This window comes from Cervus canadensis, chromosome 10, assembly GCF_019320065.1.
Source record: "Cervus canadensis isolate Bull #8, Minnesota chromosome 10, ASM1932006v1, whole genome shotgun sequence".
In the NCBI taxonomy this organism is placed as follows: Eukaryota; Metazoa; Chordata; class Mammalia; order Artiodactyla; family Cervidae; genus Cervus; species Cervus canadensis.
The window spans coordinates 18,780,465-18,804,270 of record NC_057395.1 but is presented as its reverse complement, the minus strand read 5'-3'; the positions used below and the strand labels follow the sequence as shown (position 1 = coordinate 18,804,270).

Here is a 23,806-nt window from a genome sequence, read left to right as displayed (position 1 = left end):
AGTTGACTCATTGGAAAAGACCCTGATGCTGGGAGGGATTGGGGGCAGGAGGAGAAGGGGACGACAGAGGATGAGATGGCTGGATGGCATCACCGCCTCGATGCACATGAGTTTGAGTAAACTCCGGGAGTTGGTGATGGACAGGGAGGCCTGGCATGCTGCGATTCATGGGGTCGCAGAGTCGGAACGACTGAGCAACTGAACTGAACTGAACTGATAATGATATTTAGCATCCTACAGAATGAGAATGGCTTTTTAAAAGGTCAAGGGAAGCAGTTTTGAAAGAGTATGGATATTCCCTCTTATCAACTCTGTTTATACATGTGCAGGCTCTCATTCGTCTGGTCTAGCTGGCAGAGGCTGCCTTCCAGCACTGGGATCATCTTCCACTTCAAAGCTGTTTGCATCTATTACTTCACTTCATCTCCTCATCATCCTCTGCCCCTGTCCAAGAACAATTATTTTCCTGTACTTTTTATAGATCCTGAGAGGTTGAGAACCTGGAACTCAGGTCAACAGTTCCAGCCTTTTCCCATCAGACAGAGATCCCCCTGGCACCTCATCAGGTTGACACCACCTTTGCTCCCCTCTTGTGCACAAAAGGGCTGCAGACACTCTTCCCCAAGGTGCATGCTTCACTTGTCTTTCCTTCAGGGCCCTTTCCCAAGTGGACACACTTCTGCCTGTCAGCCTTTTCGCTTCTGCATTTTTAGCTTCTCTTTTTCTCTGTCCACCTTCCTCCCTCTCCTCTGTTTCTTCACCTCCTTGTAAATACTTCTTTGCAGTGCAGCTCTGTCTGTTAGACAAATCTCACCCAAAAATTCATACAGAGTCATGAATGAGTTCTACCCCCAAGTATCTGGCGTTTGATTTAGAATTGGGAAATTAACCAAAAGGGACCGAGTCTCTAACCCTGGGACATTCAAGCATCCAGGGATAGGCAGGTGACCTGCTGTCCCCTCCATCTGTGTCCTCCGAGGAAGAGCCTCCTCTCTCCACACAAGTGGGAATTGCAGGCAAGGATTTGGAAAGATGAAAGCAGTCCCGGCGGGTAAGGGGAGGAATGCCGTCCGTCTGTGGCCGGTACGGTGCAGCCATGCTGAGGCGCCTCTTTGCATCACCCGCCCGCTTCCGCCTCTCTCCCCTCAGGCCGAAGCAGCAGGCCAAGATGGCGGAGTACTGCAGACTCATCTTCGGGGACGCCCTGCTCATGGAGCCGCTGGACAAGTACCCGGTAAGCGTTCCGAGCCCATCCCATAGGAGCGCACGCCCCCCTTGACTGGGTTAGGGGGGCTCCCTTTTCCGTGTGTCTGTCTCTTGGGGTGAGTCACGCAGTTGACCGGGAGCCCTCTGGCAGGGGAGGCTGGCGGGGAGCGCCTGAGCGGGGCAGACCCCCGTCTGACTCCTCCTCTGCCCTCACCCTCCTCCGCCCCCTGCCCCTCGAGAGCCAGCCGGGCCTGCAAAACCCCCACCACACCCTCCGCCCACAGAGGGAGCCCCGGGGCACAGGCCCTGACCGCCTCCTGGACCCTCACCGCGCCCCTCTGAAAGACCCGGGCCGGGCGGTGCGGGGACCTTCCAGCCTGCCCTGCTGGCCACGCTTCTCTTTCCTGCATGTGCCCAGCGGAATCCAGGCCGCCCTGTTGCTGTGGTCGTATCCCTACGTCAGGAAGGAGCAGCAGAAAGATGGTCTCAGAGCCTCTGCCCTCCTCAGCCCCTTCCCCAGTCCCCACCTGTCTCCTGTTTTCATGCCCGTCCCCAGACTGGTTGCAAGTGAAGAATAGAGGACCCGCCTCTAGGAGCTCATAGACTTTCTAAAAATAACCTGTCTTGAGACTTGAACCCTTGCTCTCCGATATAATATATAATAACCTTCTCCTGGGAAATTGGTTTTCCCATTAGATGTACAAGCTGAATACACTAGAAAGAAGGCTTGCAATCAGCTTGAATCTCAGGGCGGTTGGTAAATCTGAAGCCACCCAGTCCACTTCTGCTGAGGCCAAGATGTGCCACTTAACAGCATCATGCCAGGATGGGGACTTTGCTGCTTTTAAACTGCATCATCTAAAAAGTGGATTCTGAGGACTTTCCCAGAAGCGCCTGCCTGTCTTTGCCATCTTCCTGGCAGGAGTTGCACTGTAACTGGTTTCCATCCTTTGATAATCCAAGCCAAGGCCTTCCAATCTGTTCTAGATCAAGATGGTTGGATTCATAGGGTCAATCAGAAAACTCATGAAACGTTAGGTTAGTGGGCCAAGTCACCCAATACATGTCTATGGCTGTATTCATGTAGATTTCTGGTGGAAAAATAAAGGGTACAGTATTTAAAATATACCTTTCATGTGAAAAAAGGAAGAGCTATGAACCAGCCCCTACATAAGATACTTTAATGAGCTGTGTTGAAGGTAGTAAAGAACAATCTAGAAGTTTGTGGTATCTAATGCAGTCCTTGGGTTTGGGGATAGAATCTGAAAGGAAAGGTCAGTGTTTTTAAAGAATATGTTTTTCTTTCTGTTAGTTGGAATCTGGAGTTCCCCTTCCAAGTCCTATGGATTTAATGTACAAAATTTTGGTGAAAAATAAGAAGAAATCACACAAGTCGTCAGAAGGAAGTGGCAAGAAGAAGCTCTCAGAACAAGCTTCAAACACATGCAGCGACTCCTCCAGTGTGTTTGAGCCCTCGTCCCCAGGAGCCGGTGAGGGGCTGGTAGACTCTCATTCCTCTGTTTTGTGTGGGTTTAAGAACAGCTGCTCTGGAAGTAACTGAGGACTTTTGACATTTCTACCTGGGCACAGTAAACTGTGTTGGTTTTCTATTTGTTTTAAAGCTGGTGGTTTAAAACTGCACCAACATGAGTCCCCAGTTCTGCGAGGCAGAGGCCCATGTGACCTCACCAGGCTAAACTCCAGCCATCAGCAGGGCTGCCTCGCTTTCTGGAGCTTGAGGGAATCTTATTCATTGCACTTGCAGCTCCTAGAGTCCACCCACATCCATTGGCTCATGGCCCCCTTCCTCCAGGGTTGAAAGCCAGCAAGGTCCCATCTCACTTCTTCTGTCACCATGTCTCCCTAGGACCACAGTTAGAAAAGGTCCTCTGCTTTTAAGAACTCATGTCATTACACTGGGCCTATCCAGATAATCCGGAATAATCTCTCCCCCTTCAGCGTCCTTAACTTAATCTCATCTGCAAAGTCCCCCGTGCCGTGTATTCACAGAACACAAGAGGTGTTCACAGGACGTGGGCATTTTGGGGAGGTCACCATATAAGCCAAATAATTTCTGGAGGAGCCAGGTGATTTTAAGCTTCTCAGGACAGTGATCCCTTGACATTAACTACAGATCTGGACCCAAGATATTCACCAAATGCATTCTCATTGTTGAAGAGTTCTGAGTCATTCAGTTCATCCATATTTTCCAGAACTCTTTTAAAATGTAAATGGTAAGATTACTTGAATTATCTACCAGAGCTACTAGATGATGTTTAGTATCATTTATTTGCATATTAGATTTAAGTTGAAATAGACTTTTGTGATTGATGAAAAAAGAATTAAAAACGGTCACCCATTTCCTTTGAATTATTTGTCATTTAGTCTAAGTTCTTTTCCAGTTCTAGTCAGAATCTTGGCAGTCTGAAAAGATCTGAAGTGATGGCATTATGAAGATCTCCTGATTGGAGGCTGAATATGTGAAACAAACTTTAAGCTTGAATCTAGAAAGTTCTTTAATAAAAATTTAGCTAACATTGGGACAATGGCTTTGGAAACGTGTTTGGCAGCATCTGCAGAAGCTAAACTGAACAGATGCATTTGAAGCTCCTGTGCCTCAGAGAATTCTGTTCCTAGGTATATAGCCAACAGAAGTGCATGTAGATGTTCACCAAGAAATATGGACAAGAACTGCCTAAAGCAGCACTGTTCAGAATAGCCCATCAACAGATAAATACATTGCATTCACCTCATGGAATAATGTGTAGCAATCTACAGTGCACACAACATAGATGACTCTCATTTAGAAACATAATGTTGAGGAAAAGAGGTCTAATGCAAAAGTAAGTATCCACTGTCTGATCCCATTCATATAAAGTACAAAAATGTCAGAACCAACCAGGACTTTTAGAGGTCAAGAGAGGGTTACTGCTGGTGAAGAAGTGACAGGAAGGGACCCAAGGAGGTTTCTGAACACTGGTTATATTTTGTTTGCTGATCTGGGTACCATTTCTGTACACATGTGGTATGCATACTTCTCTGTATATCTATCATATGTCAATTAAAAGATTTAAAAATAATTTTTAAAAATTAAAATATAAACTCTAGGTAAATCAGAAAAAAAAAAAGACTGATCAAGAGCCCGATTTATCTTTTCTTCTATTTTTCCATCATAGTTACCAATTACTTTTATTGGTACATTAAATTATTATTTAATTTATACATTATATTATATATTATATTATTATTATAATGTAAATTATTATTACATTAAAATCCTTGTCCACAGACATTATGTAATTCCTAGACAGATTTTTTTGGTAGTTTTTAAAAGTGTGTTTAAAACATAACTACACAATTCTTATTCTTTTTTCAAAAATAACTTCTATTCTCAGTGAGAATGTTCTTTTTGAAGTTTTGGAAAGCAAGGCACTAACAGGCCAACAGTTTCCCCCACGATTCTATCCCTTGAGTAAACCAAGTAAACCAAGTCTTCCCTTGTGTGTGGGAGCTTGTTGTTTTACCAACTGCCTTCATCAGTTCTCTCCCTCTTATTAACTGGATACATAACACAAATGACGATTTTTACAGGCGATGAACATTATTGCTTAATTCAGAGAAAGACCCACAATCTGTTAGTAATTCAGTGAATTTCCTAAACTAGCCCCATACTCTGTTGTGCAATCTTTATTTATTGTGATGGAAATTTTTTGACATTTACATATGTAAGTGGGCCCCTGAATAAAGACCACTACTAATTTGCCATTTGGCTTGTAGATATGCTCAGTATTGGGAACTCAAGTAACTTGAAAAACTTGAAATATTTCTTATAACAAAGCTAATCTACTTTTCTTAGCACCTATTGGCGAGAGCTTCCCCCAAGAGATCCAGCCCTTTGCCTGTACACTTGTCTTAAAGAACTAGGATAATTTATTATTATTACAATTGCGCAACAGGATTCCTTCAAGTTCCCTCCAAAAACTAAGGGAGAAACCAGGTCCCTGCTCATAAAGTAAAGGATGACAAAGTCTTTCTTTCCCACATAAACCAGAGAATGGCATGATTATTTGAAATTCTGGTGTGCTGTACCATGAAGCACGCTTAAATTACTCAATAAAAAGAATCTCCTCTTTAATTAAAGAAAAAAAAGTAGTTACCAAAACTTGAGACAATAAATTTGACTGTAAGAAATTTTGCATCAACCTCTTAAAAGAATGTATCTCTATAGAATAAGCAATGTTTTCTATTCAAAGTGCAATTGATTCACCCTTATTGACTAACACAATATTAGCTTCATAAAACAGTTATATGTGGCTTTCTTTAACAAACAAGCCGTAAATAATAAACCATGTTGGTCCCAGACAACTTTTTCCTCTAAAGATTATTTCATGAATACTTTGCCCACTGCTCTCGTTGTCAGCCAAATGAAAACATTAATAAGCTTCTTGGAGGTTTACAGAGCCCGAGCAGGGGAGTTAATTTATAGACAGCAGGTAGGGGAGGTACTGGGCCATGTAAGCTGCCTCCTTGTCGAGCCAAGATTGCCATCTACTGGGTTTATTATGCTATTGCACTGTCTGGACACTGGAAGTCAAATCAAACCATTTAGAAGTATGCTTTCGTTACTTTTTACTTGAAAATCTTGTTATATAACTGATATCACTGGGTCTAACTGAATCCCAGAGCTGTGAAGAACATAATGCTGATGCCAATATGACTCTTTAAGAATGTAATGATGATTAAGGGTGTAAACATCCCCCTTAACTTTGGAGAGAAAAAGTCTACTGAAATGACAGCATGTTGGCTAAATATGAAACTGCATGAGATCTGATTGAGGGAGATCCCCATGCATAATTATTTTAAGAGTTCACCCATTTTATTCTGCCTTTTTAAATAGAATATGCCATTTGTAAAGATACACGCACTGTTTAGACAACAGTTCATGCCTGTGTGCCTGCTAAGGTGCTTCCGTCGTGTCCGACTCTTTGCGACCCCATGGACTGTAGCCCGCCAGGCTCCTCTGACCGCGGGATCCTCCAGGCAAGAATACTGGAGTGGGTTGCCATGCCCTCCGCCAGGGATCTTCCCAACCGAGGGATCGAACCTGCATCTCACGTGTCCTGCATTGGCAGGCAGGTTCTTTACCACTAGTGCCACCTGGGAAGCCCTTAGACAGCAATGCCTCCACCAAATAAGCCTGCGGGCAAATCACAGGATTAAGTCAGTACCTTACAGTTCTGGAGAATCAGATTGCTGCGATAGCCCCCGTTCCTCTCCCAGCTCTTGTCCTCGACTTCCGCTTCCGTGAGGCCCTCTCTGGCCAAGGTCACTGAGCGCTGGCCAAGAATCACATGAAGAGTTAGGGCTGAGAAGAAGAGGGAAAGATGGAAAAGTGATCGTTTATCTGGTTTAGGTCATAGAGACCCTGAAAGAGGATGTATACATCAAGATGGGATAGGTGCAGCAGAGAGAGCTAACTGTATAAGATGCCATATGCTTTGCAAAACATAGACAAAAATGCTAAGACAAGCATCTTTCTAGAGTTTGGAAATTTCCCACAACAGATTTAGAAAACACATTCAAACACAGTATAACCCTCTATCATTAATAAAATTGAAATATCCAAAAGGATAATTTTCGTGAAAGGCCAACTTCAAGGAAATGTTTGGTAAATATGCATGTCACATGTGCTTCCAACCTGTAATTGCTTGTTTACTTCATGATCTGTTATTAAAATTTGACAGGAGAAGCTGATACAGAGAGTGACGATGATGACGATGATGATGACTGTAAAAAGTCTTCAATGGATGAGGTAGGTTTCTAGGGCTTGCCTTCTGGTCAGAGACTTTCCACCAACTTGCCACTCCAGTCCGCTTGCTCTGAATGTAGTTCCTGGTCACCTTCTGCCATCTAGTGGTAAAAATAGTTTAAAACTGAAAGTGCAAAAATTGATCACTAAACCAAGTACTGTGTTAAGTAAAGTTCTCTCTCAACAACAGTTTTGCTGAGGCTGTCTTTCATCAAATGTAGTATCTTGAGGGTGAACTCAAGATCTTGTGATCTTGAATTGTGATCTCCATCTTCCCACTTCAGTTTTTGAGACAGTTAAATGGATGTCATGGTCCAAAGTCCAGAGAAGACTTGAGTTTTGGAGAAATGTTTGTAAACTTGACATTAATTTCCTCGTGGTGATTTTGACCTTTGTTGGGCTGCCTGGCTTGTAGGATCTTAGATTCCTGACCAGGGATTGAATCCAAGCCCCAACAGTAGAAGCCTGGGGTCTAACCACTGGACCTTCATGGAATTCCCCATTCTTATAATTTTGGAACCACTAGAGATTTCTACTGAATATTTAGGTATATTTAATATTTAGAAGCTCGATATTCCCCAAATAACTCAGAAATATTAATTGAACAGACTCTAGAAGCAAACCAAGGATAAGTCAATTGACACTTTAAAACTTTTACCAGGAGTCCTGTTCAAAAAATTTGTACTGAATCTGCTTTCAAATATATTGAAAAGTATGTCTCAGTAGTTGTACCTTTACAATTTAATTAATAGAGATAAATAACAAATAATAAGCTGTTCTGACATGATGCTCTTCGTCTTATAATTATTTCCTTTAATGTAGTCTAAATTCTTAATTATGTTTCCCCCACTAAATTTCAACTTAATACCCAGAAGAAAAACTATTACAAAGTAGCTTTTCCTGAGAATTATTTCAATTGTGTAAACTTTTTGTCAGTACCTTTTGATCATTTTAAAACTATCTTACTAATTGGATGACCATTTACAATGGATATTCCTGATTAGCATTTAATCTTAATCTTGCTACAGAGGTTTTCAGAAGAAACCTTGTCTCCCTGGTATTCTGCCTTCTAGAAGTGGGAGAAAATGTTAAATCAGCCTACAGAGGTCTGCCCATATCAGTACTGCAGTGTGGGGTTTCTTCTTTATTAAAAGCTTTATCAAAGTGGTATTTATATAATAGCTAATATTAGCTAAAGTAACATGAGGCTTTAATATGCCAGGCACTGTTCTGAGCTCTTTCACATAAATTAACACACTTAATAATCACAAGAACTCTATCTGTTACTGAGACTAATTTTTTCCTGATTTTATAGGTGGGCAAACTGAGGCACAGAGCAGTTACGTAACTTGCCCCAGACTGGCTCTAGAACCTGAGCCCCTGTACTGTTGTGTAGTCGCTAAGTCGTGCCCAACTCTTCGTGGCCCCATGGACTGTAGTCCACCAGGTCCCTCTGTCCATGGAATTTCCCAGGCAAGAATACTGGAGTGGGTTGCCATTTCCTTCTCCAAGGGATCTTCCCAACCCAAGGATCAAACGTGTCTTCTCCCACACTGCAGCCGATTCTTTACCACTGAACCACCAAGGAAGATGCACTGTGCTGCTTGCTTAATAGGTGCCCAGGAGCTGGGAAGGGAGCCGAGCGGAAAGGTTCTAAAGAAAAGCAGTATTTCTTGGTCCACCCCAACCCACTTTCACTGGCGACCCTTTTCAATAACAGTTTTCCATTCATCCAGTGGTCACCTGCATACTCATTTTCGTCTAGTCTGATGACTTCTTTTTTAACTATTTTATTTTATTGATTTATTTGGCTGTGTCAGGTCTCAGTTGTGGCCTGCAGAATCTTGGTTGTGTGAGCGGGAATCTTTCCTGGCAGCGCACAGACTTTCTGGTTGCAATCCAGGAGCTCCAGAGTGAGCGGGCGTCAGTAGTTACGGGGCACGGGCAGTGACCCCCCGGCGTGTATTGTACAATGAATTCTTTTTTTTTTTTTTTCATTTATTTTTATTAGTTGGAGGCTAATTACTTTACAGTATTGTAGTGGGTTTTGTCATACATTGACATGAATCAGCCATGGAGTTACATGTATTTCCCATCCCGATCCCCCCTCCCACCTCTTGATATATATTAACTTCAGACATCACCTGCAGACTCCTTGCTTTGGCAGATGAGACACAGCTTGAGGCTTCTTCAACTTTACTGTGCGTTTGGGTCCCCTTAGTACATTACAGATCCTGGTTCAGGAGGGTTGGGAGGCTGCTCTCTCGCAAGCTTTCCGGCGGTACTGAGGCTGCTGGAACTGGGTGCTCGGGGAGCCACCCGGAGACCTTCCTCCTCCCACCGCTCACCATGTAACGCGAGGTGCTGCTTTTCCTTTCTCCTCTCATCCATTTTCTGTTGGCAGTAATTGTTTTCAGAAAAGGAGTGGTCCTCTTCTGCCCTCATGGGTCATTTGATCGTTGCCCTGGGAAACAGCCCTCACTAACATGATGCTGACTCTGGGAACATTGTTTTTACTCCTGCTTCCAGGGAACCGCAGGGAGCGAGGCCATGGCCACGGAAGAGATGTCTAATCTGGTGAACTACATCCAGCCAGTCAAGTTCGAGTCATTTGAAATTTCAAAAAGTAAGTTTTCCCTGGAGAAAAACCCCTAGTGTAGTATATAGTCAGTATAGTACACCCACAAGAAACTAGACCAAAAAAATATTACCCTTATTAGAACTATTCTATGAAGTATTTAATATATGTGTGTCTTTACTATCTGATTTTTATATATCTAAATAAACGTACATGGTAAGTAGCTTCATCGTGTCCAGCTCTTTGAGACTCTATGGACTATAGCCCACCAGGCTCTTTTGTCCATGGGGTTCTCCAGGCAAGAATACTGGAGTGGGTTGCCATGCCCTTCTCCAGGGGATCTTTCTGACACAGGGATCCAACCAGAGTCTAAGTCTCCTGCTTTGGCAGGCAGGTTCTTTACCACTAGGGCCACCTGGGAAGCCCCAGATATATGTAAATATGTATTTATATGTATTGTATGCATCTATATAACCATATGAGAACATATTCCATGATATTTCCCCAAAATTCTTAATAGACCTACAGGCTATACATGATTATCTAAAAGATACTAGACCAGTGTACAGTTAATTGAGGATTTTACATTGTTTTTCATTCGTGACCACACAGTGCAATTATATAAATGACAGTGTTGAAATAAACTATTTAGCCATCCTTTAAAAGGAAGCAGAGACTTGATTGATCCTGATAAATAGAAATGGAACCAAATCAATTGGCCCACATTTCATTTGTTCAGCCCATGTTTTATATACTTAGGGGAATATATAATTAACTTCACATCACTTGATGTTTTACTTCATCCGACAACCCATCCATACTGGATGCAAGAGAAAGGAGCCCTTGTATCAAAGTGCTTAGTCGTGTCTGACTCTTTTTGCGACCCCATGGACTATAGTCCACCGGGCTCCTCTGTTCATTGGGTTCTCCAGGCAAGAATAGTGAAGTGGCTAGCCATTCCCTTCTCCAGGGATCGAACTGGGGTCTCTTGCGTTGCAGGCAGATTCTTTACTGTCTGACTCACCAGGGAAGCCTGACTTTCAATAAGGTTTAGACATAAAAATTTCAACAGTTTGTTTGATGTTATAATTACTAGTCTTCTTACCACAAGCTGTGAAACATCCTATAAAGTAGTTATTTTTATATTACTATAACTGTCTTTGGCTGTTAAATGTTTGTTTAATTCATGATTCAAAAGCTCCCAGACAAGTAGCCAAACTGGGAAGGAGCTGGTACATTTAGGCCCTTAAGAACCTGATAACAACAGCACCAGCCAAAGATGTGCAAACAAGTACTTTCTCCTTGTATTTTATACCATTTTCTCACTTTTTTCAAAAGAACACTGCACATAGTTTACAAAGAACCTATTAAAGTGACTTAATTTTAATTAACAGCTGTGCTTAAAACAGTCATATGAAAGTAGAATTTTGATGGACCAAAATAAGAGAAACAAGGGTTTCCTTTAGAGTTGATTAAATTGGGGAAGGTGAAGAGGTGGATAAAGGAGGAATGTGGGAATAACTAGGAAGAAAAATGAGGCTTTAATTATGGAAAATGGGCATCAAAGAGGGAACAATGCCTGACGGTAACTCGGTTTAAATCACTGAGCTCCGACTGACAAGTCTTTATATGTAGCAGTGTGATTTCTAGTTGGAAAGAGGTCAGAGAAGCTGTTTGGCTCTTTGCCTTTCTAAACTAAGATAACTTCTTTTGGTTTCTCTCACTCTAATTGGAAGCTTGGCTTTCGCTTTCGAGATGTTGCTCCGTGTCCAAGAATATTGAGACCTTCTAGGACATTCACCTCTGTGGCCCCCGACGTGTAATCTGAAAATGAGGCCATCCGACTGGAAAATGTTCAAGGGTCCTTCTGCTTTAAAATAACAAAATTCTAAGGTCACATTAGTTCTTCCAACCAAAGGGTACCTGCAAGCTTGAGGCGATGACAGTGTGGGTGTAGCCGAGTAGAGGTAGTCAGCATCTGGAGGAAGGTACATGTGGACGTGGTCTGTATTGCTAGTTCTCAGTGATGGCTTCAAGAAACCAATCTGAATGGATTTAGAGCAAAAGGCCCTCTTTTGACAGGTTAGCTTACCTGGCCACACTCTCCACGTCTAAAATTCATCTTCCAACCCTGAGGCCACCATGTCCCTGACTTGCACGACACCTAACCAGGTAGCAAATATTAGAAGACACAACTAAGATTGAAAATTAAAATTAAAACAAAATTAAATATAAAAGTTATTTGAGGGTCTTTGCCCTCGGTTTCACGGGACATTTGTCTACTTCTTATGTGCTATTATTTATAACACTGAATTTTATTTCTCACTTTTTTTGCTTTCGTTTACACAGAAAGAAATAGAAGCTTCGAGATGTCTTCCTTTGTGGAAACCAAAGGTCTTGAGCAACTTACGAAGTCTCCAGTGGAATTTGTAGAGTATCCTTGATTTGACGGATGTGTGCTGAATTGACATTAATGAAGTCTTGTGCTATTGGTTTAATTTTTGTCTTTAATAAGGAAAAGGTGCATGAAATGGCTAAAGTCTGTCACTTGGGAGTGATAAATAGTTTCAGGTTTCTTATGCAATGGTGAGAGGGATAGTCTGGCCCGTGGAAGAGAACTGGCCTTGGAGTAAAGGAAGATTTCAAGGTTACCCTCACACTATCAAGCTCTTAATCCCTTGGCAATTCCAAGTTTTCTCACCTGTAAAACAGAAATGATGATACCAGCTTTGTGGCTTGCTGTTTGGGTTAGTGATCACATATGTAAAATGTGTGTGTGCATTTTATACATACGTAAAATATGATGTGCATAAAGTGTATATTATATATATAATAGAGACACCTTTCTGGTGTCTCACATGCTTACATGTAAAAGACATCCAATCAAAAAACAGTTGGGATGATGATGAGACTATAAATATATATTACTAATTAATATATATAATAAATATATATTACTAATAATATGTAATATATATAATAAATATATATTACTAATAATGGATTTGTTGAGACTCCTGATGACAATTTTTTAATTTTATTCCTGAATTAAAATAAAATGGCACAAACATTTGAATTTTTTTAATAAAATTAATATTAAATGTCCTAGTTATATAAAAGAAAAAAAATCATCTTTAAAGTTCATTAACAATAGGAAAGGAAACAGGTGTTAACTCCATAAACAAAGTGATGATTGACATAATCATTAGTAATCAATAAGTACTAACTACATGGTAGACCTTTGTTAGGTCTTAATGTAATCCTCACAACAGCCCTATGATGTAGGAATCATATATCTTTTATAGATGAAGAAACTGAGGCACAGAAAAGGGAAATAACTTGTCCTGGATCATGCAGCTAACAAGTTTCAGGTTAAATTTCAAACCCTCTTTGGCCTAAGTCCCCTGTCAAACCCAGAACCTGCGCTGACCTCTGCCAAACTTGGTAATGTGTGTGTGTGTGTGTGTGCGTGCGTGCGTGTGTGTGTGTGTGCGCGCGTGCGTGCGTGTGTGCGTGCGCGCGCGCGCGCGCGCGCTCAGTCACTCAGTTATGTCTGACTCTTTGCAATCCCGTGGACTGTAGCCTGTCAGGCTCCTCTGTCCATGGGATGTTCCAGGCAAGAACACTGGAGCAGGTTGCATCTCCTACTGCAGGGGATCTCCCTAACCCAGGGATCTAACCTGTGTTTCTTGCATTTCCTGCATTGGCAAGAGCGTTCTTTAAAGCTTGGTAATAGCAATAGTTAATTGTGTTTTAAAGACATAGCATCATTCAGTAACTAAAAGGTTCTCAGGATGGAAAACTGATGATGGTAGGATTCAAAATATGAGTCAAAATCTTCTGTGCTATATTAACCTTGTTATCAATCATAAAGAGTACCATAGTTTTGGCAAAGAGCATTCCCTGAGAAGGTTAAGAAAATGAGCAGAGAGCATTTCAAAAATAGCTGTACAGTTCATGTTATCTGCTTCTGCCAAGCACAATATCATCCTGTCCCATGATTTGCTACATTCAGATTTCCTTTTATGTCCTTAATCACTAAGCCAGTCCTTAATAATCTCCAAAAAATTGTGTTGACTCAACCATTTTTGCTGCTTCATTAGTTTTTACCCACAAGGCTCTGCAAAGATGATGCTCCATTTGTATTATAAAAGCACATTTATTCTGTTTGTTCAGAAAGCTTTTTACATATTTCACTCACTAGTCCAATGAGATCATCCATCTTTAATTCATTTCCCCCTCAGTGAAAGATGGGAAGCAGCTTCTCAGTTAATATTATTGGTTAATTCTTTTTGTAATTGTATTCACTACTTAACATGATGGTCCAGATATAACAAAATGCAGCTTAGCAGGATATATCCAAAGGGAACACGCGTGGATTCATCCAACTATATGCCTCAGCTCTTCTGGAATGCAGGCTGCCAAATGGTTGCCCTTAATTTCCAAACAGTGGGTAAGTCGCACAGTTAGTATTCATTTCCATCCTATAAAAGCCACATTTCCAAGTGCCTGAAAATCATCCCAAGGAGAAAGACTGCCAGGCTGGATTGAAAAAACAAACAAAACACATTTTCATAAAGAAAATACCATTACCAAAAAAGGCAAATTTTGAATATTGAGGAATTATCTCTGATAGTTTGTAGATGTCTTTATTTTGATTTGTTTTACTTATTTTCAAACAAATTTTTACACTTTTAAAAGTAATACATGTTTATTCTAAAAAATATAAATTCAAAATAAGTATAAAAAAATAATAAAACTTCCAGGAATGTTACCACTGAGAGATTCTCTCAACATTGTTAACTTCTGGCTTTGTGATCTATAAGGTTTTTGGCTATGCATATACATGCTTTTTCACTTAATACCTTGTTAAAATATATATCTTCATATATATTTAAATAGTATATGGAAACATGAATTTTAATAGCTATATATTAAGTACATCTCAGAATTAACTAAAGCACATTTCCTATCACTGAACTTTAGGACATTTTTTTTCTGCTGTAAATAATGCCCTGAGAACAGGCTGAAATATAAATTGTCAAGTTTATCTCCTAATGTTCTTTTGGAAAAGTTCCTAAAATAGAATTAAAAGAAGTGAAAGTTTTAAGAACCTTTGTACAATGCCAAATTGTACATCAAAAATGTGGCATGAGATTTCTTCTCAATCAGCAATGTATGATATGTTTTTCCCTCACATTTGTGATCTTGGTTAAGTATTATTATTAAATAATAGTAATAATTCAGACAACTATCTCCTTGTTCTTTTTCATTTCTTTGAGTGTTGAAGTTGAACCTTGTAAGTTTGTGTTTTTATTTTTGTCGTTGTTAAGTCACTAAGTCTGTGCAACTCTTTGCAACCCCATGGACTGCAGTACCCCAGGCTGTCCTCCGTTCTCCTCACTGTCCACTGTCCTCTGTTATCTCCTGGAGTTTGCTCAAATTCACGTTTGTCCTACACTATCTCCTGGAGTTTGCTCAAATTCAAATTCATCATAGTCAGTGATGCCATCCAACCATCTCCTCCTCTGCTCCCCTTCTCCTCCTGCCTTCAGTCTTTCCCAGCATCGGGGTCTTTTCCATTGAGTTAGCTCCTCTATCAGGTAGCCAAAGTACTGGAGCTTCAGCTTCAGCATCAGTCCTTCCAATTAATATTCAGGACTGATTTCCTTTAGGATGGACTGGTTTGGTGTCCTTGCAGTCCAAAAGACTCTCAATTCTTTGGTGCTCAGCCTTCTTTATGGTCCAATTCTCACATCCATACATGACTACTGGAAAACCATAACTTCGTATGGGACCTTTGTTGGCAAAGTCATGTCTCTGCTTTTTAATATGCTGTCTAGGTTTGTCATAGTTTTCCTTCCAAGGAGCAAGCATCTTTTAATTTCATGGCTGCAGTCACCATCTGTAGTGATTTTGGAGCCCAAGAAAAGCAAATATGTCACTGCTTCCACTTTTTCCCCTTCTATTTGCCATGAAATGAGGGGACAGGATGTCATGATCTTAGTTTTTGAATGTTGAGCTTCAAGCCAGCCTTTTTGGTCTTCTCTTTCACTTTCATCAAGAGGCTCTTTAGTTCTTCACTTTTTGCCAGTAGAGTGGTATCATCTGCATATCGGAAGTTGTTGATATAACTGCTGATATCCCAGCAGTTCTGACTCCAGCTTGTGATTCACCCAGCCTGAGATTTCACATGATGTACTCAGCGTATACTTTAATTAAGCAGGATGACAAGATACAGTTTTGTCATACTTCTTTCCCAAATTTGAACCAGTGAGTTTCTATGACTGGTTCTAACTGTTGCTTCTTGACCTACATACAGGTTTCTCAAGAGATAAGATGGTCTGGTATTGCTGTCTCTTTAAGAATTTCCCACAGTTTGTTGTGATCCACACAAGTCTCAGGCTTCAGCATAGTCCATGAAGCAGAAGTAGATGTTTTTCTGGAATTCCCTTGCTTTCTCTATGATCCAATGAATGTTGACAGTTTGATCTCTGGTTCCTCTGCCTTTTCTAAACTCAGCTGGTACATCTGGAAGTTCTCAGTTCACATACTGCTGAAGCCTAGCCTGAAGGATTTTGACCGTAAACTGACTAGCATGTGAAATGAGCACAATAGTCCGGTAGTTTGAGCATTCTTTGGCATTGCCTTTCTTTGGGATTGGAATGAAACCTGACCTTTTCCAGTCCTCTGGCCACTGCTGAGTTTCCATATTTGCTGACAGATTGAGTCCAGCACTTTTACCGCATCCTTTTTCAGAATTTGAAATAGCTTACCGGGGATGCTTTTACCACCACTAGCTTTGTTCATAGTAATGCTTCCTAAGGCCCACTTGACCTCACACTCTAGGATATCTGGCTCAAGGTGAGTGATCACACTATCATGGTTTTCTGGGTCATTAAGACCTGTTTTGTACAGTTCTGTATATTCTTGGCACCTCTTCTTAATCTCTTCTGATTCTCTTAGGTCCTTACCATTTCTGTCCTTTATTGTGCCCATCCTTGCATGAAATATTTCCTTGATATTTCCAATTTTCTTAGAGAGATCTCTAGTCTTACTCATTCTATTGTTTTCCTCTGCTTCTTTGCGTACTTCATTTAAGAAGGCCTTCTTATCTCTCCTTGCTTGTCTGGAACTATCCTTTCAGTTGGGTTTATCTTTTCCTTTCTCCTTTGTCTTTTGCTTCACTTCTTTCCTCGGCTGTTTGTAAAGCCTGCTAGACAACCACTTTGCCTTCTTGCGCTTCTTTTTCTTTGGGATGGTTTTAGTCACTGCCCCCTATATAGTGTTGGGAACTCCTGTCCATAGTTCTTCAGGCGCTCTGTCTACCAGATCTGATCCCTTAAATCTATTCATCCCCTCCACTGTATAACCATAAGGGATTTGATTTAGGTCATACCTGAATGGTCTCATGGTTTTCCCTACACTTTTAAATTTAAGTCTGAATTTTGCAATAAGGAACTGATGATCTGAGCCCCAGTCAGCTCCAGGTCTTGTTTTTGCTGACTGTATAGAGCTTCTCCATCTTTGGCTGCAAATAATATAATCAATCTCTTTTCTGTATTGACCATCTAGTGATGTCTATGTGTAGAGTCCTCTTGTATTGTTGGAAGAGGGTGTTTGCTATGACCAGTGTATTCTCTTGGCAAAACTCTTTTAGCCTTTGCCCTTTTCCTTTTGTACTCCACAGCCAAACTTGCCTGTTACTCCAGGTATTTCTTGACTTCCTACTTCTGCATTGCAATCCCCTATGATGGAATGATATGATTTTTATTTTTGCATTTCTGCTTTTATTCAGGACTGCTGTCAATTTTTCTGTTTATTTATAACAGTACTTTTTATATAAAAGTCATGTTGTCTTATTTTGTGGAAGAAATGAGATCGGATTGATTAATGTTTTATTTTATGGACTCTTAGTTTACCCTTACAATTACAAGCTCCACATCTGAGAATCAATCTAGGCTTACTTCTATTTCTTTCATAATTTCTTTTTCACATGTAATTTAACCCTTTCATCCACACAGATTTAATTTTCATGTATAATCTTGGTAAGAGATCAGTCTTTTATATGAGAGGTTGCCTTTTTCATTGTTAATTTGGGTCCATTTTTTCAATTAATAAGTCTCCATTAATAAATTTTCACCTTCCTGGAGCCAATAACTTTGTTATTATTATGATGTTTCATAATATGGTTTAATATGTGGAAGAGGAAATTCTCCTTTTCTCTTACTGTTCAGTGTTTCTTTGCTTTGGACTGACTGTTCTAAAATAATATTAACTAGTAGTATTAAGATTGGGCACTTCATCTTGACACTAATGAGAATGTCACATCATGATGCCAATGGGTAGACTCTGGCTGTGACTTTGAGACAGTCTTTTACACACTAAAGGAATCAACACTTGGCCTAAATGACAACACTGGTTTTAGGAATTTACATTGAATATCATTAAATGTCTCTTTGACATCTATTGGGATGATCATATGTTCATTTCTTCTTTGTGAGAAATGTTACAAATTTTATTAGTATATCTCTAATATGTAAGTATCCTTTTGTTCCTCAGAAAAATTCTACTTGCTTAATGTATTTTTTTTAGAAAATATGACTTGACAATTAATTTTTAGGCTTTTGAAGTTAATTTTTTTCAAGCATAATTTTGGTAGTTTATCCAATTTTGGTATCACAGTCATAATAACTTGTAAAATGATAGTTAAAATTCACTTATTTTTCCCTGCTCTAAAAATGATTTGTTACATGAAACTTTGAAATAATTCTACTATCACTTCTTTACTGTCTATCTGAGTAGAGGTGAGTTGTAACTCAGACAATCTGGAACAAATCGATAGCTTCTCAAATTCATTATGACTTTAAAGCTTGTTTGTTTAGCTCTAGCAATTGCAAATAATGTAGACATTTATTTCCTACATTGATCAAGTCTTAGCAAACTTTGACCAGGAATCTTTGTCCATTAGAATCAAGTCAATGAGTGATTAGATATTGGTAGTAAGTAATTAAATAAAAAAATTTTTAAGAAAATCTTTTTCCTATAACTTAAAAAAAGAATTATAGTATCTACTGTTGATTATGTATGAAGAAGTTCATCCTCAAAAACATGGATTGGAGATTTAAACTTTCTGAAGAGCATCTTAGTAAGAATTATCAAAAGGCTTTTCCAATAAACATATTTTCTGACCTAGAAAATTCACTCCTAAGAGCATCATTAATGATGTCTTCAAAGATTTCACCACAACAGTGTGGTAAAATCAAACATTATATATAAATGATAAAAGTTTGGAAGAGACATAGATATGTCCAGAGTGGGGCCTGGTATAGTCTGTGTATTCAGGTATATCTATTCAAAAGTGTTTTATACAGTTGTTAAAATTAAAGCAGATGAATATTTAATGAGATGGACATATTACATACATTTTATATATTCAAATATATGAATATACTTTAAATAGAAAAACAGAATCTACACCAACCTGTTGGCAGTGGTTTACCTCTTCATTTGGAGATGACAGCTCAGTTGTTGTTTTTTTTTTTCTTGTCTGGGTTTCCTAAGTTTCTATAATGATTAAGTCTTTTTTCTTAAAGAGGGAGAAGAAATGTACTGTAATACAATCTTACGTTCTTGCTGCAAATGTAAATACAGTCCCAGTAAGGTTTGTGTCTTTTATACACAGACCTGGCTATGCAGATAAACATGGGGATGTATGAATACAATGGCAAGAGTGGCTACAGGCTGAAGCCGGAGTTCATGAGGAGACCTGACAAGCACTTTGATCCATTCACAGAAGGCATCGTGGATGGCATAGTGGCCAACACTTTATCTGTTAAGGTATGTTCACCCCATCACACAACTGTACCCAGCAAAAGTCTTCAGCAGCACCTATTTTGTGTAAAGTAGTTTAGTCAGTGTTTACTTCCCAGTAAAGTCTTCACTTCCTTTGTATATTTGTTTAATTTAATTTAAAGACTGAATTCATATTAAAAGTTTTCAAAAGCTATATGCACAAGATGCTCCATTTTTTAAAGGGCTAAAAATCAGATCCAAAATCAGCGAAGCAAGTTGCTGAGATTCACCATGGCTAGTCCTTTCTTTTGGTGCAAAGATCCTACAGAGAAATGTACCACGAAATTTGTGTGTGTGTGTGTGTGTGGACACTCAGTCATGTCCACCTCTTTGCAAACCCATGGACTGTAGTCTGCTAGGCTCCTCTGTCTGTGGGTTTCTCCAGGCAAGAATATGGAGAGGGGATTTCCTTCTCCAGGGGATCTTCCCAGCACAGGGATCAAACCCAGATCTCCTGCATTGCAGGTGGATTTTTTACTGTCTGAGCCACCAGGAAAGCCAAAACCACAAAAATTAGTGACTCATATTGGAGAAATCTGGTCTTCCCTCCCACCGTTAGTTTTAGAAAAATAGCCATACTGAACAAAATTAGAGAAAATAAAGGTATTCTCTCAATAAATTATTAAAGATTGAATAAAAGTTCTCCAGTTGCCATAGCATGTCTTTTGAAAATCTCTCAGAGCATTCAGGAATTTATAACACATAGTGAGTAATGATATTAAGGGCTTCCCTGGTGGCTTAAATATAAGAATCATATCATTAAACATACATCTGACCCTCAAAAAATTAATTGCAAATGATTTCTGCAGTCTTTGAAATTTATTTTACAGGAGATACAAGGTATTTTTTTAGCTGTGAGAAAATATTTTTAATACTATAAATGGGAAATCGTTTTTATAAAAAACTTTTTACATGAACCCTATAAGCCATTGTTTGTTGTGTCTAAGTTACATTTACTTTTTAAAAGTTCCATTTCTTTTCTGTTTAACTGGATAATTGCAGCACTAAGAAACCTTTTTAATAAAGCATAAATGCAATTTTCCAGTTGACCCTAAACAAAAGCATATAAAAAACTGTGTAAAAAAAGTACTCTTTATAGTCCATGAGGTTGCAAAGAGATATGACTTAGTGACTGAACAATAACGACAACAATTTCACTAATTTATATCTATTCTAAGCTTGTTGAACCCACTTTTACTTTAAAATTTATGTCATTTGCACCAGAGATTAAAAATAGAGTTGCACTGGAGTGTCTCTCAATGATATCATTTGAAATTATTTCACCCCATATATCTGCCAAGTGGAGTTGGCAGAATTAGAGCTTCAAGATTATATTTAGTTTAGGAAATTGTTTTCAGCAAAGGATGTTTAATGCCTGTCAAGTTTGATTAAGATAAACTCAAGCATCACTCACGGATAAAAAGCTATTTTAGAATTTTTGTCAATTGTAGTTGTAGTCAGGTCAAACTGATAGTAATATTTTATCAAAATAATCTTTTGTCCTTGTTTGCCGATTCATCTCATTTTATATGTTTGCTCTGTTGTTTATTCTTTCTTGAAAATTCTACTGTGACAGTGTAAGTGCTTATAACAATCACATAGAGAAACTGGGGAAAACAGTTGAGTCCCAGACAGGTGTACACTGCTGCCCGAGTCCAAAGTGGAGACACCGCTCTAGAGATGTCAGTGTCCTCTGAATGGACAGGCCATAATGCCTCAGAGACCCTGCAGCAGAATCCTGCCTTCACCATGATGGCTGGAGCCAAAATGCAGCTCACATCAACCCAGGACTGCCTTTGTTTTGATCCCCTGACATAGACTTGATAATGCTGGAATGGACTTCTGAGCTCTGGTGGTGTTCCATGATCCTATTTTACTGATGAGAACATTGAGGCTCAGTGGTATTAATTTAGTTAAGAAGTCTGTTTTAATCAAAATCTTAAGCATATTGTCACTACCCTGGGGGTCCAGTGGTTAAGACTCCACACTGCCAATGCAGGGGGCGCGGGTTCAATCACTGGGTGGGGAACTAAGATCCACATGCTGGGCAGATAAAGATAACAAAAGGAAAACAAAAAATTCAAAACAATATATTAATTAAAAAAAAAAATCTTAAGCACACACCATCTTTGATGCATCTGAATTCCCAGCATGACTCACTTAACTTGGAAGTTTCAAACATGCTATAAAATGTCTGCTAAGTAGTTCTCATGTAGAACCTCAAAGGAAACAAAGAGATTGTTAACTGCAGGTCTCATGCACTCAGGCACAGAGACCATGATTCAGGAGAAATGCATTTTCCCGGGGTAAATGCAAACAGCCTCTTCCTCATAACTTTCTGACTTGTGTGGCATCTCTGGCCACATCAGCGTGCAGCTGCCTTTGGCCTCCCCCGTCTCCATGGCCACCCCCAGGCTGCCATTGTGTCCGTTTCTGGCCCAGCCATCATCTTGGGGATTCTGTCTCCTTTCACTGACTGGAGCTCAGAAAGTGAAGCTTTGTCAATCAGATAACACAAATCACTGAGTCCGTTCCACCAACACTTGCTTTCCACGTTTCCCTCTCTGTTGTTAAAGCAGAAGGGCATCATGTCTGTCTCCACTAACTTTTATAACATCCGAGAACCCCGCAGATTCTGAAAATTATGAACGTGTAGTTTTAAAATCTCATTTAATTCCACAATTATTAGCTTTATAGCTTTATAGCTATATCATTAGCTTTATAGCTAGGCAAAGGATACCACAATCATGCAGATGGTTAACCAGTGTGGTTAGGAGTGATGATAAACTGAGTTTAATAGTTTAAATTTGGTATTTGTTTTTAGTATTTTTACATTATTGTGGCTTTTTATTAAAGTGTAACAACTTTGAGAATTGGAGTAGCATGGTATTATGACTACTCTTTCAAGTTGAATTTTATGAACAAGAAGTTTTCTTTAATGCTAGACTTTCTATTATGCTATGAGTTAAATTTGTACTCTGAAGCAACCTTTTAATTTCATCTACAATCATGCTTCAACATCAGTCCTTCCAATGAATATTCAGGACTGATTTCCTTTAGGATGGACTGGTTGGATCTCTTTGCAGTCCAAGGGACTCGCAAGAGTCTTCTCCAACACCACAGCTCAAAAGCATCAATTCTTCAGCGCTCAGCTTTCTTTATAGTCCAACTCTCACATCCATACATGACTACTGGAAAAACCATCACTTTGAATAGACGGACCTTTGTTGGCAAAGTAATGTCTCTGCTTTTCAATATGCTGTCTAGGTTGATCATAACTTTTCTTCCAAGGAATAAGCGTCTTTTAATTTCATTTAATTTTCACTTTAATTTTCATTTTGGAGCCCCCCAAAATAAAGTCTGCCACTGTTTCCACTGTTTCCCCATCTATTTGCCATGAAGTGATGAAAGCAGATGCCCTGATCTTTGTTTTCTGAATGTTGAGTTTTAAGCCAACTTTTTCACTCTCCTCTTTCACTTTCATCAAGAGGCTCTTTAGTTCCTCTTCACTTTCTGCCATAAGGGTGGTGTCATCTGCATATCTGAGGTTATTGGTATGTCTCCCAGCAGTCTTGATTCCAGGTTGTGCTTCATCCAGCCCAGTGTTTCTCATGATGTACTCTGCATATAAGTTAAATAAGCAGGGTGACAATATACAGCCTTGACGTGCTCCTTTTCCTGTTTGGAACCAGTCTGTTGTTCCATGTCCAGTTCTAACTGTTGCTTCCTGACCTGCATACATATTTCTCAAGAGGCAGGTCAGGTGGTCTGGACTCATGTTGAATGACTGAGGTTGAAGCTAAAATGCCAATACTTTGGCCAGCTGATGTGAAGAGCTGAGTCATTTGAAAAGACCCTGATGCTGGGAAAGATTGAAAGTGGGAAGAGAAGGGGATGACAGAGGATGAGATGGTTGGATGGCATCACTGACTCAATGGATGTGAATTTGAGTAAACTCTGGGAGTTGGTGATGGACAGGGAGGCCTCTCATGCTGCAGTCCATGGGGTCACAAAGAGTCAGACACGACTGAGTGACTGAACTGAACTGAACTGAACAATCATGCTAAAATGAGAATTTTTTTCTCTTATAAAGTTTTTAAGTATTAGAAAAATCTTTATATTCAGTTGGCTCTAAAAATCAATTTTTAACTTTTAATAGATAGTATCTCTGAAATATAAAAGCCATAATCTCATCAAACTTTTCATGGTTGTTCATCCTATACAACTTTGTCTTATTAATTAACTCCTAACCCTGGCATTTTCATTATTCTTCTACCAATTCTTTAACCAGAAAAGAAATAATATTTGTACTGTTGTTTCTGTTTTACTTTGATTATGGCTCAGCATTCCTCATTAGC

The 23,806-nt window shown here is 39.5% G+C and overlaps 1 protein-coding gene and 1 long non-coding RNA gene across 3 annotated transcripts in view; one reads left to right on the top strand and one right to left on the bottom strand.

Moving 5' to 3' along the window:
- PLCB1 (phospholipase C beta 1) overlaps positions 1 to 23,806 on the top strand; it is an 879,212-nt gene that overhangs the window by 698,865 nt on the left and 156,541 nt on the right. For both annotated transcript variants that reach the window (XM_043479648.1, XM_043479649.1), the window contains exons 13-19: positions 1,150 to 1,234; positions 2,519 to 2,696; positions 6,951 to 7,018; positions 9,545 to 9,641; positions 11,943 to 12,027; positions 13,922 to 14,046; positions 19,279 to 19,433. In XM_043479648.1, the coding sequence (XP_043335583.1) occupies positions 1,150 to 1,234; positions 2,519 to 2,696; positions 6,951 to 7,018; positions 9,545 to 9,641; positions 11,943 to 12,027; positions 13,922 to 14,046; positions 19,279 to 19,433 (793 nt within the window). The remainder of the gene's footprint in view (positions 1 to 1,149; positions 1,235 to 2,518; positions 2,697 to 6,950; positions 7,019 to 9,544; positions 9,642 to 11,942; positions 12,028 to 13,921; positions 14,047 to 19,278; positions 19,434 to 23,806) is intronic.
- LOC122448383 lies at positions 15,311 to 23,372 on the bottom strand. The gene is made up of 3 exons (XR_006271588.1): positions 23,237 to 23,372; positions 22,667 to 22,670; positions 15,311 to 15,320 (listed from the first exon to the last, which is right to left on the bottom strand). It is a non-coding gene; the product is annotated as an uncharacterized LOC122448383 (long non-coding RNA).